At 43.0% G+C, this 20,550-nt stretch overlaps 3 protein-coding genes across 5 annotated transcripts; 2 read left to right on the top strand and 1 right to left on the bottom strand.

Annotated features, from left to right (window-relative positions):
- Positions 1–209: 209 nt before the first annotated feature.
- On the top strand, positions 210–3,543 carry exosc7 (exosome component 7). Of its 2 annotated transcripts, none has more exons than XM_080484323.1 (8): positions 210–288; positions 438–539; positions 694–788; positions 1,742–1,907; positions 2,475–2,545; positions 2,674–2,797; positions 2,906–3,061; positions 3,369–3,543. In XM_080484323.1, exons 1-8 carry the CDS (start codon positions 232–234, stop codon positions 3,471–3,473), a joined length of 876 nt encoding a protein of 291 aa, XP_080340449.1. In that variant the 5' UTR covers positions 210–231; the 3' UTR covers positions 3,474–3,543. The 2 variants fall into 2 exon arrangements, with proteins under 2 accessions (XP_080340449.1, XP_080340450.1); XM_080484324.1 differs by having other exon boundaries at positions 213–288; positions 2,674–2,792; positions 3,369–3,466.
- A 1,151-nt stretch (positions 3,544–4,694) lies between these two features.
- On the top strand, positions 4,695–6,797 carry LOC308123110 (tetranectin-like). Its single transcript, XM_080485390.1, has 3 exons — positions 4,695–4,881; positions 4,989–5,087; positions 5,791–6,797. The coding sequence occupies exons 1-3, from the start codon at positions 4,785–4,787 to the stop codon at positions 6,189–6,191; spliced, it is 597 nt and encodes a 198-aa protein (XP_080341516.1). The 5' UTR covers positions 4,695–4,784; the 3' UTR covers positions 6,192–6,797.
- A 964-nt stretch (positions 6,798–7,761) lies between these two features.
- cdcp1b (CUB domain containing protein 1b) lies at positions 7,762–20,198 on the bottom strand. Of its 2 annotated transcripts, none has more exons than XM_080484419.1 (14): positions 19,547–20,198; positions 19,362–19,438; positions 16,700–16,924; positions 15,190–15,531; positions 14,297–14,515; positions 13,804–14,154; positions 12,921–13,136; positions 12,151–12,507; positions 11,595–11,954; positions 11,197–11,394; positions 10,716–11,072; positions 10,207–10,560; positions 9,781–9,862; positions 7,762–9,069 (listed from the first exon to the last, which is right to left on the bottom strand). In XM_080484419.1, the coding sequence occupies exons 1-14, from the start codon at positions 19,801–19,803 to the stop codon at positions 8,568–8,570; spliced, it is 3,897 nt and encodes a 1,298-aa protein (XP_080340545.1). In that variant the 5' UTR covers positions 19,804–20,198; the 3' UTR covers positions 7,762–8,567. The 2 variants fall into 2 exon arrangements, with proteins under 2 accessions (XP_080340545.1, XP_080340546.1); XM_080484420.1 differs by having other exon boundaries at positions 19,522–19,608.
- Positions 20,199–20,550: the final 352 nt, after the last annotated feature.

The following is a 20,550-nucleotide window of genomic DNA, read 5'->3' as shown; positions in this document are numbered from 1 at the left end:
TGGAGAACAGATCAAAAGAATAACTTAAATTTAAAATGACTAGAAGAAACATAAGCTAGTTAAAACAACGTTGTATCAAGCACATAAGACTTTTTCTTTACTGATATTTATGATATTTTTCAGTGTTATGGGACTCATAGAGGAATGAATGAGAGAACTACAATAACCAGCATGCATTTCGTTCTATTCTTGATGACGTAGAAGAAAAGCGCCTTCCACACATGCTACAATATGGCTACAGTTCAAGTCAGCGAGGCAGAAAAAGTCTACATCTTACACGGTATCAGAGTGAGTATCGTAAATATTTCCGCTTTTATTCACGGAATAACTGCATTAAGAGTCTGGCCAGGTGTTTATCCCGGAACTATGCCGTTAAAAGGCTGACTGCGTCAGCTGTGCCTGCTTCTGTTGACATGTTACCTTGTTCTTCTCTGCAGGACGATTTGAGAGTGGATGGAAGAGGCTGTGAGGATTACAGACACATGGAGATAGAGACTGATGTGGTGTCCAACACAGACGGATCAGCTAAAGTCACTTTGGTAACGACAGATAACAGTGTCTGCTCCTGTTAACGTGTTTGCTGTTTCTCCAGCTCCACACCTGTCTCACCCTGCTGACACTCCCAGCTGCTCGTGCAGTGAAAACGGGTTATGATGTGTTGCAGGATTATCTGATTGTTGTTTTCTGTTCCAGGGGCACACGGCTGTTCTTGTTGGGATTAAGGCTGAGATTGGAAAACCAAGGCCGATGACACCAAATGAAGGCTACCTAGAATTCTTTGTTGATTGGTGAGTTTGATATTTGCTCTGATGCATTAATATAATTGGGACAATTACAAAGTTATCGGCACAATCCAGACACTCTGAGCAGCGATTGACGACATTTGATGTCTTGATTGAGTTATTATTGAAATGCCAGCTGATGGTGCATTTTAAGTTGCTTTTTAATTTAGTCAGAGCCCTGCTATTATTATCTTCTGTGGATTTTCTAGTAATATGTTGTTGTCCTTATTGTGTATATTTTATCAGCTTTATATCAAATGTCCTTTTATTGTTGGTGTTTGCTGGTTGTCATTGAGTGCTGATGTTTGTTTCTCTTTTGAAACACCATATGGTAGAATGGACATCAAATCTTCTCAAACAAAACACACACCATGAATTAAATTGAGTAATTATTTTGTCATAGATTACGTAGATAACGGCAGCCAACGTTATCCACTGAAAGATGTACAGTTGTCTCAATTAATTCTCTTCTTCTTACATGCATTATTATATTGAGGCATAACATTAATTCAGTGTTTACACACATTTAAAAACTGAGCTCTACATGAAACATTAATGTGAAATATTCCCTGGATTTATCGTGATATGGTTCATTTCGTGTACAGTTATTTGTGAAACCAATTGCTTTAAGATAATTAGGATTTATACTAAATCTTGCTGTGTTTATCACACGTATCAACATATTTGAAGAATACATTTCCATCATGAAAAAAAATATCAAATTCACACACTTGTAATGGCTGTTTGGCTGTGATGTTTTCATGGATACCCCACCACCAGGAGGTGCTGTTGTTTCATCAGTACCAGTGTGAGTGAGCGATGTAGCTCACACATTGTAGACTTATGGTGAACAATAATCTTTGTACCTCCCTAAGGAGTAAATCTCTCTGAGTGAAGTGGCGTTATCTCATGTGTGCTGACATGTCTTCTTCTTCTTCTTCTTCTTCTTCGGTCTCCAGCTCGGCTAATGCCACGCCCGAGTTTGAGGGCAGAGGAGGTGAGGAGCTGGGCACGGAGATCAGTAACACCCTCTACAAAGTATTCAACAACAAACACAGTGTGGATCTGAAGAGCCTCTGTATAAGCCCCGGGGAGCACTGCTGGGTGCTTTACGTTGACGTGCTGGTGAGTTTCGGTGCATTTCGATGTCTGAAACCAGAATTCAACTCAGTTTTTCATTCTTCTCATAAATCCCTCAGTGCAATGTGACAGCTCACCTCCAAAAGAAACATGATAAACCATCACTTTATGAGATGAGAAAATAATCAACGTCTACAATTTTACCAAGAAATCGTCACATTGTGGGACAATATAAGGAAGAAAAAAACCAATGTGAATGCTGTGCAAATCCTTTCTATTGTTCACTATAGCTCATATACAACATATCACATCTTGAGACATTTTAATATTTGGATGAAAAAATATCAGCTCAGTTTCATGGCAGCACACACACAACAGTTGGAACAGCGGCCATCTTCAATATTGAGCAGCCGCTTTTCTTGTTGTTTTTTAACTGCAGTTTGCAAACGTTGGAACTAAAGTCTGATGCTGTTTTGAGGTCACAGTTGACACAGAATGAATCACGGCGTCATTGTCATTTTGTCTGTCATAAGAAATCAAATCTTCCTCTTGCGGATAAGAAAATGCGATTGGGGAAGGAAGACAAATCGTGTTTTTGTTTTGCCTCCACAGCTCCTGCAGTGTGACGGAAACCTGTACGACGCTACCTCGGTAGCCATTAAAGCCGCTCTCTTCAACACAAAGTGCGTGTTTGTTTTGGTCTTTGCGTCGGGTCACTAAATCCTGTCGTTACGTGTTGGCAGTTTAATACTTAAATAGAGCGAGCTGGATTCTTCAATAAACGCTGACCGATGTCTGATTGTCCCTGCAGAATTCCCAAAGTTCACATATCGACCGATGACGAAGGAGGAAAAGAGATCGAGCTGTCCGACGACCCGTACGACTGCATGAGGATTCATGTAGAAAACGTTCCCTGCATAGTGACTTTGTGTAAGGTACGCTCACTCAACTCACTCAGAGCTAAAAATTAAAAAAAAAAAAACAGCCAGAGCACAAGTAACCGTACGTTAAGAACTGAGTGTTTTGGGTTTTATTTTGCGAAGGTGGGTCACAGGCATGTAGTGGACGCCACTCTGCAGGAGAAAGCCTGCTCTGTGGCCAGCCTCATCATCTCCGTGACGCACAAGGGCACCGTCACCTGCACGAGGAAGGTGGGCGGAGGCAGCCTGGACCCGGAGAGCATCTTCGAGATGACAGAGGTGAGTGTCTCACTCGGCCTCCGCCATCTGGCACAGCACAGCTGTGGGATTAACTGGTTTTATGCCATTTTTGCCAAAATACTGCTATGATTTAAAGAAAAATAAGCAGAGAATATTGAACAAAAGGGAGATTATCTATTCCCCTTAATGCTCCGTTTCAGCCCCTGAATTATTATTTTCATGAGAAGAGATAGCGATATATATATATATATATATATATATATATGTCTTTTCTGTTTCTTTTTGAAACTCGTATGTGTGAAAACAGCTCCACTGTGGACTCTACAGTGCTTCTCTTTGTGTGCAGGTTGGTAAACGAGTGGGGAAATCCCTTCACGCGCCGCTCATGAAGCTGCTGCAGCACGAGGAAAGTCTGGGAACGAAGACACCCAAAGTTGGCTTCCTTGGTTAAAAAGCTTTTTGTGTTATTATTAGTTTTTTAATATGTATCAATTTCTAATAAAAAAAAACTTCCATTTGTTTATTGTGCTCATGTTTGTACTTTGTAATTTTTCCTATTTTTGTGGCGGATTTGCCTCAAATCTGTTGGCGGAGCAGGGACCCATCCAAGATGGCCGCCGCACTGTGTCCTATAACTCCCCTGATGCTGTCGTTATTTCTTGGATAGTAATGGAGCTCAGGGGTGTTTACTTCCAGCTCAATCCAGGTGTAGTATATTCCTGACAAGCAGAAAACATCTGCTTAATCGATTCAAAAGTAATCGATAGTTCGGTGTGATGATTCCTGTACGAGAGAGCAGCTCAATAGAGCCCAATTATTTACAACCGCTCTGTGTGACATTCGGAACATTGCATTGGATTGTTTGTGCAGATGTGACCAATCTTGAAGTGGCAGAAATGCACACAGTACTGTTACATAAGTAAGATCCATTCACCCTGGCTGCATCCAGATGTTGTTGTTTTCTTGTGCACACTGATTCTGGTGCGCTTTTTTTTCTTTTATATGTTTGTTATGAGCACCGAAACTATTTTTAAAACGGTGCTGACGACAGACCCTGAAACCAGCGCTGCTCTGGATTAGTTTGGTCGCTCTGTGTCTGTGGCTCTGCCACGTGTCAAGCTGAGGTTTGGGTAAAGTGGAAGAGTCTTGCAGAGAGAACAGATGTGACTCTGGATGCTTTCCACTCTTCGCTCAGAAAGTAGATGGGTGTGTGCAGGCGGGTAAAAACACAGGTCCAAAACAAACACCCTTTTCACCCTTTTCAGTCATGAAAAACACTTGGTAAGCCTCAACTATCGAGTGATAGCAGTGCCATTTCTGTTTTCCATTTTTGTGCCGCAAACACGCCTGGAAGTTGGATTTTTCCACACACCTGTTGGTCAAATCCTGGGGAAAAAACCCCATTGAAAGAAAGTGTTTATTTCTTTTAAACACACCTGGATGAAAGCTCCAGCAGTGTTATGTCATGACTCCTTCACGCAGTCTCGCCCTGTCTGCTGGTCTAACTCCTGCTTGGCTCTGGTCAGCTCTGGTCAGCTCAGGTCAGCTCTCAGCCAGATGAGACGCACACGCAGACTGTTTGGAGAGAGCTCCTGAGGACAGACTCCAACAAACGGCAGTATTTTTCCCTTTTGAAATGGATGAGAGGGAGGGTGTGTGAGGGGTAAACAGAGAGAGGGAGGGGGAGAGGGAGGGTGTGTGAGGGAGAAGGATAAATTGCAAGCGTCCACGTTGGACCAGCCTCGTTTCAGCGGGTCTAACCATGGAGTTCAGAGGAGTGTGTGTGCTGCTGGGAGTACTTCTGCTCGCAAGCGTCTCCTTTTCGCAGACCCTCACCAGGAAGAAGCCCGCGAAAAAAGGTAGATGAAGAACACACCCCAAACATCACCGCATCAATGAAGAATGAGATTAATTGAATGCTTTTTTTCTTTCTTTTACCTGAATTCTCTCATGTCTCTGGGAGAAGATGTAACCAAGGATCCTGCAATTGAGGCACTGCAGAGACAGGTTGATGACATCATCCAGGAGCTCAACCTCCTAAAGGAGCAGCAGGCCCTTCAAACTGGTAAATCTTATATCTAACAACATGGAAAAACAGGTAAACTGGGATTTCGCCAATTAGTGAGATTGAACCGTTTCGAGTCCAGGTCAGGCGTCTGTGGAGATTGCATGTTCTCTTTGTGCTCGTGTGGCTTTGCTACTCTGGTTTTCTTCCACAGTGCCAAAAATAAAAAAATGCATTTGAGGTTAATCGTTCGATCCTGTGACCCGAGTTTGGTTGGACAAGACTGTAAAGAAGATGAATAGATATCTTCTACAAAACCTACTTCAGAGTTTTCTCAGTTGCGTTGCCTCAGAACAATTTATTTAAGCTTAATCTAAAACTGTGACTATAAAAAAAAAAAATAGGAGCACTTGAGCATCATTTTGGCAATCAGGACAGCCCAACTTCCAAATCTCATTTTTGTCTGATGTGAATTATCGTTTGAGGGGAAAAATATGTGCTCAAGTTGGAAGCAATATTTTCAACTATGCGCCTCTTAAAAATAAGAACAGATGGCATTCATGTGTAGTCTTTGAAAATGCATGTGTTTCCTAAGCTGGAGAACACATGGGGGAACCCTTGTCTTATATTCAGTTGTTCCCTAAAATGAAAACCTGCACCACAGACCGAACCTGCTGCTCGATTAAGAACTAAACATTTGCAGACAGAAAACATCTTTTGGTTCCAACGTCTAATCGTCTGCCGCATTTATTTCCGTCTTCAGTTTGTTTGAAAGGTGTAAAGATCAATGGCAAGTGTTTCCTGGCCGACCCAGTGAGCAAACGTTACCACGCCGCCAGCGAGGACTGCAATGCCATGGGCGGCGTCCTGAGCGTCCCCGTGACCAAAGAGGAGAACGAGCAGCTCCGGGACTACTTCCTGCAGAGCATGGGTTCAAGCGAGCAGGTCTGGCTGGGCGTCAACGACATGATGACGGAGGGCACCTGGGTGGACCAGACCGGCCTCAGCATCACGTACAAAAACTGGGATACGTCCAACTCCAGGTCTCCCCAGCCGGACGGCGGCCAGTCCCAGAACTGCGCCGTCCTGTCCGTTTCCGGGAAGTGGTTGGACGAGAACTGTCGTGAGAGTCGGCCCTCTGTCTGCCAGTTCAACATCGTTTGATCACGACCAGCTCTTCAGACTGTGCCGGGTCAAAGCTGCTTTACGTGTGTGTGTGTGTGTGTGTATTCTTTCTGCATTGCCACTTTGCCTGCTGCCCTGACAGGAGTTTGAGCCAGTGGTTCCCAACTGGACCAAAGTCTGATTGACTCACATAAAGTTGTCTTTTTTATTTTTTTTGACAAAAATGATGTAGTGGTGTGTCATTTGCAGCGTTCTTTGTGGTCACAGAAAAGTCAAGAAGAACAGAGTCTAGTTTAGAGAAAAGGAAACAGAAACTTCTTGTCCCTTTTAAATCTTAACACAAAAAAACTTAACGTCTTGGATTCTCACAGATCAGGTTCATAATAAATGTGTGTGGCACCGTTCACCAAAGTAAAAAAACAAACAAACGTATCCACACCTCTACTACTGAAGCTCCTTGACACGCTGGTTGAGAACCACTGGTTTAAACATCCTAAATACTCTAATGAGACCCACAGGGAGTCCCAAACATGACATTATAGTCATAAGTTGCTCAGTCTCTGTTTACTGCAGTATGCTGGTCTTGTAGTTATAACGTCTAGCCTGATGTATTCTGTAAAATCAATAAACTACGAATAAATATTCCTCTGTTGTCATTTCTTCAAAAAAAAAAAAGATGTGGTTTATGAATTATGCTGACCAGCTGAAAATTAAATGAAACTTTTTCAGCAAGTGAGGGTAAAAGGACCACGCACGTTTTCCAAAATCATAAAATAAAAGCTTTTCTTCTGATTTCAAGCAAAAATGATTTTACACAAACCGCAGTGGCTCATTGGAAGACGTAAAGCCATCATTGAGATCGGTGTTCATTTTAAGGTCTTCAATAAAATACCATAAACAATATATTGCTTAGGCCTTTGTGAAGGATCTCCTTCTCCAAGTTAATACAACTGACTGATGCATACATATTTTAAGGATGTTGAATACTATATTCCACATTACCCCGTTATCAGTCATATTTAGTGTCCTCTTTTGGAAATAACACATTGTATTGTATAGATGAGTATTCAGGTCGATTTTCAATCACTTTGCTAAATTTTTTGGTGTAATTTACACACGAAAGGATATATTTATAGACTTCAGCGTTTCCAATATTTAAGGTTAAAAAGTTAAATTTACATTTCTGTGATGCAGTGTTTAGCACTCAAATGTCTAAAGGGTGGACTGTGTGTTTGTGGGCCTTTCTAAGCGGTTTATGTTTTCTCTCCGTGTGTGTGTTTTCCTCAAGGTACCTATCACAGTCATCATACTTGTCATCACACTCGCCAAAAAATCCACAGCAATTTAATCCATATTGTTCCCATAAAGTCAAAAACTTAAAATCCAAAGCCTGCAGCTTTTGAAAGGTGACCCTGTAATCCTGGCTTGTGGATTTGTTGTTTCCAGCACAACACACTTTTCCATGGTAAACATGGAAACTCTGCAGTTCTTCCACTCCTCCTTTGCACTGTTTATCATGGCTGGAGTCCCTGTGGTTAAATCGTTTTTACCATCCATGATGCAAAAAAAAAAAAAAAAAAAAAAAAAAAAAGGAAAAAGGTCAGTGTTTAAGTCTTACAGAGAAAATTGAATGTCGCTGGTTTAATGTGTGATGGCCGTCATTACTTCAAGAAGCAAACTATTTCCCCACCAAGCAATTTCCTTGAATTTATTGCAAAAAAAAATATCCTAAATTCTATTTACAACTGAAAGTCAACAATATAAAAACACTTTAAAAACTAGGAATAGATGCATTTGTCCATTCGTTTGTGGTCCCTGCTTGTAAAACGATGCCACACGGGCAGTTAAACAAAACTAATTAAACACTGAAGAGATGTTTAAACAAGTTTTTTTTTTTTTTTTTTAGCTTTCCTGCTGAGTTGCATAAAAAGATCAACAACAGAAGATACTGATATTAGTTCAGCAAAGACACAATCAGAAAGTTGGTGAAACTTCTTATGAGTGCGTTTAAAGCTCACTAATTAGCATGTTATGTGCTATTTAATCACTATCAGAGTGCTGATTTAGACATCAGGATTAAATATCTATATCATGCTATTTGGTAAGTTTAAGGTGGCCGAGCTCAAATCTTTCCTGCTGATATTAACCAACTATCTGCTTCTCATCTGACTCGCAGCAAATATCATCTAAAAGTATTCCTTTAAAAGAAAAGAAAAAAAAACACATTTCACAGCTTCCTCTCCTGAAGCCCGTCCCACATTCGACAAGACGATAACGTCTTGAAATCATCAAAACTCGGGTTCCCCAAGTGCGACTGAGGCGCAAGACGCTCACGTCGGGACCGCCAGCGGAGGCTGGGCGCCGTGGCGACAGGGCGGTAACAGCAGTCCATCACTCGGATCGGGTCCAAACACACTACAAGGAATCCTCTATTACTTGCGGCTGTGGCTCCAGGTCAGCAGCGGACAGGCGGATGGTGTTCATGTCCCCCGTGCTCTTGAACGTGTAGAGTTCGTTGTCGACCATCCTGCTGTCCTGGAAGCCCAGACTGTCCTGCAGGCTGATGGGGGTGCGCGGACGCGGCGGCATGAAGCTATCCAAGGGGGACAGGAAGGAGCTGAAGCCGTCCATCTCGGGCTCCGGGTCCGGTTCTTTGATTATAGGCATCGTCTTGTTGGCGGTGCCCGTGAAGGTGTGATAGCTGTCCGGCTGACTGCCTTTGTAGTGGTCCGACATGCTGTCGGCGTAGCTGGAGTCGGGCAGCAGGTGACCGTACACCATCGTGTCATCTATGGAGTCGTAGACGTGGGATTCGTTGTCGGATCGGGCTTTGGAGAAGTACCTGTCACCTGGGCGGAAGCTCCCTTGGCCGATGTAAATGGACGGCTGTTTGTTTTTTTTATCTTTTTGCTTTTTCCTATTGAAAGAGATGACAACAGACCAGAAATAAGCAGCAAATCCTTCTTAGATTGAGGAGCCCATCCTGAAATCATTATAAATAATGAGTGTCTGCTGTTATTTCTAACAAAATGCAATAAAATGCCATCATAAGTCCACCATAATCACAAACTCTCAGTTACATTCCTCCACAAACCTGACCGGGTGTTGTAACAAATCATATTAATCAGTAAGAATTCGCAAAACATTTAATTCGGAAAAATGGATCCAACTTGAGGTCACAGTGGATGAGTTTGGCCATCGTTGCATGTTAAATTGAACATTTCATTTTTATCTTTGAGGGAAAGTGAAGATCTAGAATAAAATAGGTCAAATTTGAAGAAAAGCCCTCAAGGGGGCGTCACATTATTAGGAATGCAACTCAAACCGCCAATTAAAACCAACAATTGGAATTCAATAAAGATTATATCAAAACAGATTAATAAGTTCTAATGATGTGAAACCACTGACTACAAAAAAAACGAACTAAACTCCACATCTACAACTTTTGACAATTACTAAGTCGCACTAATTCTGCTCAAATAATTTAGAAAACACTTCAACAGCAGCTACAAACAAAGCTTTTCAGGCTCAAGTCACATTTTCAACTTTTTCAAAAGTGTGATATGGTATGTTGCAATAGCTGATATACTACGATTTTATCATGGACAGGGCAGGAAGTTGTACTCACTTTGTGAAGAAACAAACAAGACCCAACACAATCAGAGCAAGCAGGACAGCCCCCGCGATCCCGAGAGCGATGGCGGTGAGATCTGTGAGCAGGACAAGTGAAAATACAGTTGTGTTTTTGTGCGTCCATCTTCCATTGAACACAGTTTAACCAAACGTAAAACTGTAAATATCCCTTAGATACTGTAAAGCTGACTGCATGTGTTAGATCTGCCAAGATCAATTCTCATGCCAAAAGATCAATATTTTCAGTATCTGTAACGTCTTTTCATCACAGAATTATTTTATTACCCTTATTAAGGACTCATCCTCACAGAAAGAACTATCGTAATCATTCTTAAATATGTAGAAATCTTGGATCATTGAGAAACCTTAAACATTCCATTTCCCCCAGAAGAATCACAACTTCTAACGGATGGTTCCTTACTGGAGCTCTTCACCAGGGTGATTTTGGCGACTGCACCGAAGTGGCCATCCTCGATGATGCAGTTGGACATGTTGAGATAAAAACTGCCGGGCACCAGCAGGTTCTCCACCTCCTGGTCCTCCCTGCGGCTCATCATCTCCTCCTCGCTCTCCAGCAGCTTCACGCTGATGCCGGTGTGTCTGTCGCCACACTTGGGCTGGCTGACGTTGAGGAAGTGCAGCTGCGCCTTGTGCTGGCTCGGCACGGCGACGATCCAGGAGACGGTGGAGAAGGGCTTCATGCCTTGAGGCCAGTTGGGCGTCGCCAGCAGGGTCGGGGACGTCAGTTTTGGGTTTACTCTGTAAATAATGGCCTCTGAAATATGAAGGGAAAATAAAGAAGATTTTTAAAATGCTGACTGCAGTGTATGAATTTGAAAAAAAAAAATACATGCACGGTGCAACAGTGCCCCTGTGTGGTCGTGTTCATTCATAAGCTTTCATTGAGAAAACATGCAGATCGATTTCCACCTGGGATCTCCTGGCTGACGCTGACATTGAGGAAAGGCCCCTTGACTTTGCTGAAGTCGCGCGCCGCAACAGTGACGGAGACGTTGGCGTGCACTTGAACTTTCTGAACGGTGCCATTGGAACAGAAATCTCCAACAGGAAACCCGTCGCCCTCGGCCACGTGCAGCGACGAAGCCCGTTTACACTTCTGGCCTGGAACGGACTGTTTGAGAGTCCCGGCGGGGGAGACCAGGTCCACCGTGCCGCTGTGAGGGATGTTGATGTGCCAGGTGAAGCTGTGCAGGGGCATCCGTAAACAGGAATCCAGCGTGGGGACGGTGAGGACGGATGAAGGACAGGACGCCACATTCGGGCACTCTGCAAGACACAAAGTGGGACTGTCAAGTCGACGTGTTTGATCCGTGTCAGCTTGATCACAACAAATTAAAATTTTTGAACTCACAATCTAACTAAGAAAATAAAAGACAAACAAACACCTTACCGATAACCTCGCTGGCAGTGAGCCGGACATCCTCAGCTGGACAGTCGAGGAAGGAGAGCTTGGCTGTAGAGCCGGCAGCTACAAAGATCTTCTCTTTAACCTCGGCGTTAATGCTCATTTCACAGTTGGGATCAGAGCCGACCTTCTCCAGCTGCACAGACACTCCTTTGTGCTTCGTCAGATCCACCGTGCACAGAACTGTAAAACACAACATTTCATCAATTCAGCATCCGTGAATAAACACGTTACTGCATCTCCTCTACTCGTTAGTCAGGCGTTAATAAGATTGATGAATGCATTTTAATTTATCTCACAATTACCGTCATTTTATTTAAAAGCGATCAATTAATATGATCATAAAGATAAAAAAATCTGTCATTGGACACAATGTGCAGCACCTGGATGGCCGCTCCTCATCAGAGACACTCTGTACTTGAGCGTGAGTCCCTGCAGCGTCGTGTTGGTCTCACAGTTGCTCAGCACCATCTTGAAGTTGCCCTGCTGATGCTCCGGCTGGGCGTCGGTCAGCGTCAGCTTGGTCGTCTTCTTGTCCTCCTTCTCATACTCCACCGCCACGTCGCCGTTCAGGCACTCCGGCTCGGTGTGATCCACAAACTGCACGCTGTAGTTGTGCATGCCGGGGACCGCAAAGTCCCAACGCATCTTCTGGATGTCGGGGAAATCCCCCGGGTAGTTGGGAGAGATGAATTCAGTGTGTGACACGCCGCGCGTTAGGTTGACTTTCACTATGGCCAATTCTAAGGACAAAGGATCAGAGAAAACTGGGGTTAAACACATGTAAACATGACAATAATAAAAATGTACTTATTTCTGCCAATGTTTGACATTAAAAAAAGTGAGAAATTTGTTTTAAATGCACATTTTCTTGCTTTTCATGCCGTTTATTATGTTGTTGTCCATTCTGCTAGGTGATATATGAAATGTTTGACTCACTGTTCGTCTCGGGCCCAACTTTAAGTTTTAAGTTGACTGGGTTCAGCTTGGCGTAACCAGGAACCTGCAGGTTGACGCGGCCCTTGTAGCGAGCGAAGATCGAGCTCACGATGCCGCCTTTGCAAAAAGTGCCGACGTTCACCGGGCCGGTGCGCACGTAGACGACGAGGGAGTACGTGTGCTCGTCCGGACACGTCTCCTCGTTGGAAATCTGACGCATTCCCGATTCGGGGAAGTCCAGCTGGAAAGCGTGAGTGGAGACGACCTTCAGGTCCCAGCTGAACGTCCGGTTAAAGTCCGGGAACAGGGAAGTCTCCGCTTGAACGATGTCCCCGGAGCAGGAGGCGTCTGTGCAGTCTGGAGACCGAGAAACGCAGCAAATACAAGATGCCATTCAAAAAAGGTTTGTGCATTTCAAAATGCTCAAAAAGGCTTCGGGCATGGGATTGATTGCCGATATTGTGGTGAAGGTGCGACACACTGCACCAACACACAACCGACTATATATAAAACTGTATACACTGTGATCGTCACTGAGAAGGTTAAATAGGTTGGTTTTTATTCATTCCCTTCTAAATAATATAACATATCAACAGGAGCTGAAACTGTTGAATGTAAACTAATTAAAAAGGACTGACCCCAACTTGCTCAATCATAAATTAGAACAACGATTTTGGACATGATCAGATTTTACATCAAGTATTTAACCCTTTTACAATCAGCAGCCTCATTTGAGTTATCGTCTCGTCTCCTACTGTCGCTCCTTGTACCGATTTCTCTGTTGATCTCCACGGTGAAGACGTCTTGAGGCTGAGGGCAGGTGAATTCCACCGAGGTGTTGCGGGGGTCTCTCAGTTGCAGATATCGGGGGTTGCACTTCTGACTGGGCGGCTGCCCCGTGCACACGCTGCAGTCCGGCTCCTCGCTCATCCGGCTGATGGTGATGATGGTGTCCGGGTCGGGGGTCACAGACATCATCCTGCCGGCTAAAGGAGAACAAGGCGAGGGGAGGTAAAACTGGTGACAATCTGCCGTCTAATAACACATCAAATGTTACTCACAAGTTGAAAACCGGTCCAATTCATTAACATAGTGATTTGTGGGACGTGCTACCACAAGCAAATCCATTAAATGTACTATCTTAAGATCATTATCCAAGAGATAAGATAATACAACATGTAACATGGTTTCTGGAGTTTTCCCCAACTTATTTCAGGATCTGCTCTCGTCATAAAAGCAAACATTTGTTTGATGAAAAATGAAATTTGATCACTAAATTTGCTTTAAGTGAAGCTGAGACTATTCCACAGATTGAACAATGACCTTGAAGTCAAAGAGATCAACTTCAAAATGTTTGGCGAGGCACAGCCTTCAACCATGTCGCCCTGCAGATCGACCTACAACATGTCGGTTCCCGTTAATGTCTTGTTGTTTTGCACACAATAATAGTGAGAGGACACTACCACATTGGAGGATTGAAACCGCATCATGGCCCAAGCAAATATATTAAAATCCAGGCAAAAATGTAAGACTTTTCCAGACTTCATGATCAAATAAAATGTCAGAAATTAGTATAAGGTGCAATCTTTATATTGTATTTGTGATGTTTTTGTGGCTTTTTATCAAATAAAACAATAGAAGAGCAAAGTTCACCTCTCAGTGCAGCTCTAATGCTGAACACCGTCTTCTCCATGTCTCCTCCTTTGGGAACGTCCACAGTCACAGTCGTTGCTCTGAGCAGGTCCAGGTGGGACACCGTCCCTCCTTTGCAGAAGCTGTTGGTTTTGATGCTCCCGTCGTTTTTAGTGGTACTCGTAGTGTACCGATACCCGTCTTGGCAGTTTTCTTCTGCGGAAATTTCCCTCAGTCCGTCACCGGGAAAGTTCAGATTTAACTCAGTCCTCTCCGGTACACCGATGTCCCACGTCACGGTTCGTTTGAAGTCTTTGAAGAGGTCGGGGTCGACTTCAGCTGCAGCGGGCGTGCACGAGCTCTGAGTGCATTCTGAGAGAGGGAAGTCATCCTTATTTCAATTTCACTCAGAAAGAGCAAAGTTCAAAAAGATAAATAATATTGACACTCAAGAAAGGCTGAAGTAATTGGTTTATTTTCAGTTTGATTTATCACCCCACGTGGGCTCACTCACCGATTTTCTTCTTGTTCATCTTCACACTGAACACGTCCTCGGGTGTTTTGCAGCCGAACTCCACAGAGAGTTTCTCAACGTTGGTCAGCGTCTTTTCCGTCGAGCTGCAGTCGGGAGCGGAGCCGGTGTTGGTGCAGATTTCACACTGTGGACCCTGCGGGTCCCGGCTCAGGACCACTGTGGTGCTCGAATCGATGCTTACAACAACGGCTTGGCCTTCTGAAAAAGAATCAGCGTGTCGATATAATCTGCTGACTGAAAGCTGATGAAAACAATGTGATTCTCATGTTCCTCCATCTGATACAAAAGGTCAGCAGGGTAGCGTGACAATTAAAGATTTAATGAGGAAAAGTGCTTTTCTCTCAGTTCCATAACATTTGATTTACTGTATCTCCGGATTTCATGACTTAACTGTATGAAGTTATAAAATATGTCGTTTGTGTCAAGTAAACATTCAGACACTAATTATATCAATTTTCTCATTGAACACTTGTGAAATCAAGGATTTTTTTTTAAATTAAAAAACAAGGCTTGAACATGTAACACAATTATAAATATAGTGAATATTGACAGTGCAACTCAATGTGAGCTCAACAACACTTTTAGAGGCAGTAGCGCACAATAAAAAAAACGACTGTATTTATAAGCAATATTATACATTAAAAATTAACTACAAATCATTTGTATGGGAATTTGCTAGTTTATTTTTCTCAAAAATTGTTTTATGCATTTTTATGAAGAAATGCAGACTGAGGATATAATCTCCCTGTCGTGCTAAAATACATTTTCAAAAACATGTGAAATATTTGAGTGTCCCTCAAAAGTTTGACTTTAAGCAGTTGGGACGGCTTCACATAAACATGTTTTATAAGTATTGTGTTGTTTGTTCTCACTCATTGGTCCAGCGGAGGCCTGAAACAACACGGCGTCCAGCTGAGCCTTTGGAGCGGCTTTCAGGGACACGACAGCTTGGTCGGACAGCTCCAGGCGAGTCACAGAACCTCCTCGACAGTACGTGGTCGGGTCCTGGCTGCTGGTCGTGGACGCGGTCACCAAATACTGAATCCCATCGGAGCAGGGCTGCGACGTCTGCACCAGTCCCTCCCCGAGGACGTTCAGACTCACAACCGTCTTCTCGGGTGCCTTCAGCTCCCAGAAGAACGTCCGGCTCAGCTCGGGCAGGATGGACGTTTGAGCTTCTACTGCCGTGGGGCTGCAGGCGTCTTCAGTGCACTCTGGATTACAGAATTAATTCATCAATTAAAGAGGGGAAAAGTAGCACGGTTTGAAATATTATTGCTGCAATAATCCACAATATAGGAACAAAAAGCTCAACAGCAAAAACAACCAGAGCTGGATGATCATTTGTTTCATCTCCAGCCTGAACAAATAGATTTATTAGATTTTTTTAATGATTAAGGGGTCAAATTTTATAACAGAGATGCACAAAGGCTCCAACAGTGGGAAGTAATCTCACCTGTACATGGACCCAGGTGGTTTACACCACCGCCTCTGAGCATAATGTCAATCAAGTAATACCAATGTAAACAAATAGGTGTTCTCATTACACAATTTAAATTTGTCTAATTGGATAACTAGAAGATCCACGATGAGGATTTAACAGCTGATCTTGAAGTGGGAACGCAAACAAAGTAAAAAATGAACCGTGAATTTGATTTTCCATCAATAAGAAAGTGATTTGCATTCCCTATATTGAGGTAATCTTGGCTTTAGAGTACGACATTCCATTTCTTAAAGTTAGATAGAGATTTTTTTTATCATCAAAACAAGATAATAATAACAATAAGCATGTTTTTCTGCTGGATTCTTTCGACAAAGAAGATTCCAGCCTGCTCCTGATGAAGGTTGTATGTATGATAAGATTAATGTGACTAACAGTTGCTGCATTTACATAAACCAGAAGCGATAGGATTAAGTGTAGAAATGGTTGAAATCGTATCATGTAAACACTTCTATTGGATGTGATTGGGTCAATCTGATTGGATCGGATTGCAGGAGGCAATGTGATCTCTCAATGGGAGGATTTAGTCAAACGGATAATAAACGCCGCAGTATATTAACTCGAGCCCGTTTCCCCATTTATTTTCAACTCTTAAGTGCCACTCCGAGCAGTGGCTGTTACTACTCTATATTATCGCAGTGGGATTATAAATCAAACTAGCGTCAGTAAAACGTTATTTTTCAGAGTAAAGCCACTCTGTGCTAATAAATGGCCTGCGCTCTAAAAGTGGCTGTTCAGTGCAAGCAGCTTAACACCCATAATTCCTCCTTTTAAAGAGTGAACCCTGATCCAACACTGGATCCAGGCACTAAACAGACCCTGAGGAACTTTAGTCAGGACAGTGCGGAGTGCTTTAACCACATCCTGATCTGCAGACTCACCGAGATAACGAACCAGCTTCACGGTGTACGAGGACTCGACTGGCTGCGTGCAGTTGAGCAGCAGCTTGACCTCGACTTCAGGGAACAGAGGGAGGAAGGTTTGGCAGGAGATGTCAGTGTCGTTCACTCCGCTGACCGTACACACCGCACACTGATCCAACGGCAGCGTGGTGGACACCGACACAGTTGAGCCTTTCTCTGGTCGCACCGTCACCTGCAGGCACCCTGAGGAGAGAGATTCATCGATTCCAGTGCTCATCTCAGTACCGGCGTTGCTCTGGTTAGATAGGTACTCCTCCAACCCAGTCAGTGTACAGGCCAAAGTCAGTTTATTAGATTCTCATGATTGGGAGTTATTTTGTGGTTGAAAGAAGCAGAACCAGCTTTGAAAAACATAAGTACCCGCTTTCATGATTTCATTTTTTTTTTTTCTTCCACCAGGTTAATTTTGAGATACATGAACATGTTTTTCTCTCAGATAAAACTGTTATTGTGATTGAAATATCTCACTTTGTTGATATTTGAGCACTATTAATGATAAACTATGATATGTTTATCTACATCCATCCAACTCAGAAGGGCTTCATCAATAACGGAAACCATTTCAGGCCTTTTTTTTTTTTTTTTTAAATTAGAACTGATTCAGTAAGTTTTACCTCTAAGTTGACACAACGTCATTCCTGTTTAGTAACATGCAGATGCAATGTTAACTTTGTGGTAACTATTTTAAAAGAGATTCACTGAGGAAAAGGAGCAGCTCCTAAGTTGATGTTTGTACAACACCTGAGGGCAGGAACGATATCTTACAGATGTCCAATTACTTCTACATTCCAACATTCCAAAATTAGATTTCTTTGTGTGATAAATCCTAAAAAAAAAGATAACGAGCTTTGTTACATGGAAGCAGCTGCTAGAAGACTTAAACTGTGACCATTCAGTGCTGCAGATGGTCGGCAACATTACTCAGATGAGCTCCTGAATTCAGAAGAGAATGAGTTGATATCAACGGAGCCAAAAAAGTGCCAAGAAAGCCTTCCACACAGTTACACCACCAGCTGGGATTAAGAAGCTGGGGTCGAATTCTGACCCTTCCATCTGTGTGCCTCAACAAAACTGGAGATTCATCAGACCAGACCACGCTTTTCTGACCAGTGTTGGGGATCATGCGGCCTCCGCAGCTTCAGATTTCTATTCTTGGTTGAGAGACGTCGAGCCCAACGTGAAAGCAGCTCATTCATCTCAAACGAGGAGCTTTTCTTATCTGCATAATTATGAAAGGAGATGGTTGGAGCTTAAACTAGCCTCAACAGCTCAATTACTGTTTGGTTTTTTTCCACTGAAGAGAAATTAATCGGCGACTCTGAGGACAATCAGTCGATGTGGGGATACGTCACGCTTTTTTTTTCATGATAGATGCGAAAGTTGGCCTCAGCTCCTGATGAGCACAGCACTGCTGCCATTTGATAGGCCATTTTAAAAAAAAAAGCTGCTGTAAAGTTCAGTTCAGTATTGTACTCCTTATTGATCCCCAGAGGAGAAAGTCTGGGAGCAATGGCAACTTCATCACAAAGCAACGTGACTACGATCAAATCAGAGAGAAATGTTGTGAGCAGTGGTGCCAGTTTAGTATTCAGTACATGTTTATTTAAAGAGGATGAACAGTGCCAAACTACAAAACACCACCTCATTGTATCTACAATCTCTCAATTAATCTCTGAATGGAGCACAGAGCTCCTTTCCATCCGGCTTTGTTTATGTCCACCAGAGACATATGAAGTCCTGCAAATGACCCAGAAATACTCTGGGACACACACAATCTTAAATCAAGAGTAAAACCATAAAATACATTTATCGAGTGCTCCTCTAATACTTCTGAGCTAAAGGCCACTCCCAAAGCAGTCATTATGAAGTCGAAACAAACCCTCTCTTCTTTTGAAGGAAAACACTCGCCCTAATTGCTTTAACGCTTTTGTGTAGGAAGTTGCAATCCTTAAAACCTTTAAAAACAAAAAATAAACAGTAACCTGGAATAAGCAGCCTGAACTGGCAAGAACTTGAAAGCAGCATTTTGGGCTGAAATGCAGGTTAGAGGGCTTCTTGTGACAGTAAATAATAGTGGAGGATGTCACACGGTTCAAAACGTTCAGAAAAGCAGAACTGTTTAATTTCCCCAAAGATCACAATAAGCTTTTTAAAATCCTAACGCTGCTCATTCCTCCACAAGAAAGCAAGTGGAGAACAAAGCATAGAGTTTGGTATAAAATGTGATTAAAGAAAAGAAGGGGGAAAGAAAAAAAAAGCCCTGCAGATTCATAGTTGAGCAGCAGATTGTTGGTCAATCATTAATGAGGTCGTGATGAATTCATGCCTCCAGGAAGCTCCATAAATGCCTCATAAACCTTTTGAAAATGGAGGTCTTGATGTCAGTAGTTGTTACATTCACACTGACAATGTGCTTAAGGTTGCCTAAATGTCCTCCCTCATCTCGGTTATTTATTTACACAGTGCTCAGGTTTCAGCTCAGCGTGTATTTATTGAAATCAAATTGGCACAAAAGTGAAATCTAGCCAACCGTTTTATTAAAAAAAAAAAAGAGGGAAGCTTTTGAGATGATCTGGCCATAAATGGACATGTTTCCTGTTGAAAGAGGTTGTTGTCTCACCTGATATGTCCAAAGATGTCAGGAGCAAAAGTCCCCAGAGCGCACGGGCTGCGCGGATCCGCATGGTCACCAAATGACTGATTTTTTTTTAAAAAGAGAGAGAGATCAAAAACTTAAAAAAAAAAAAAGAAGAAAATGTTGAGGTCGCACTTCTCCTTACACACACGGCTGCATTTTTCACTCACGTTCCAAACAACAGCAACGTTCCTGTCAGCTCAGCAGGCACTTCCTGCTCCGCTTTACCTGCGCTGCTGCGCGCCGCGTTGCGCGCAAAGCGCGGCGCAGCGGAGGAGGGCGTGGACCGCAGGTAGGTCACGGTTACCTGTTCCAACTTGACGCCAGGATTCAGGAGAGGAGCCCTCGCACCTTTGAGCCGAGAGGCTTCAACCGCCGCTCCATGGCCGCAGACCGTGTGGACCTCTTTGATGGGAGACGTCCTCATGTGACTCCCCTTCTGCTGCAGCACAATGGGCGCCCTATTTATAAGCGGCCAAACATGCCAAAGATTGTTGGCACGGCGCTGTGTGTCCCCCAAAATGAAGCAAAGGGTGTGGAAACGGCTCACACAGGAGATCTCAATACGATCTAATGATTATAGCATGTGCACCAATGTATCCTGATTACTATATGAATCATATCGCGTTGCAGCAATAAGCAACAGGTACAAAATCTAATTCTGTGCAAAGCTAATTAAAAGTCCCCATAAGCAATATTGGAGGCAATTAAAAATGCAAACGTTGAAATATCAGACTGTGAAGGTAATCCATCTGCATGTTTGTTTCTCGTAGTAAAATGATGATGAAAATGTGGCTGATTGTGTTTCTGGCAGGTCTGTACAAAAATACAAACACTCCCACTGTGGCAGAGGCTCCCTCCTGCCTCCACATGTCTCATAAGGCTGACATTCCTGTACAGAAACATACCTGAGGGCTCGATCAGTGACAAACACGCAAATGTGTTGCATTTTTTTTGTTGTTTTTACTTTTCATCATCCACTGTATTTAATCAAACTTTAATTAGTTTGTTTTTTCTATTAGAATTAACACAGAAGTGTCTAAAAAATCATCTTAAGACAAAGGTGAAGAGTTGAACTAGTTGCTCCACATCAATTTCATTGTCATGAATGCACTGTCTCTTGTCGTTTTTCATTCAGGAAGCTCACTCGTCCCCAAACACACACCGGAAGCAC

Source organism: Lipophrys pholis, assembly GCF_963383615.2.
Source record: "Lipophrys pholis genome assembly, chromosome: 17".
NCBI lineage: Eukaryota > Metazoa > Chordata > Actinopteri > Blenniiformes > Blenniidae > Lipophrys > Lipophrys pholis.
This window is presented reverse-complemented; position numbering and strand designations above follow the sequence as displayed.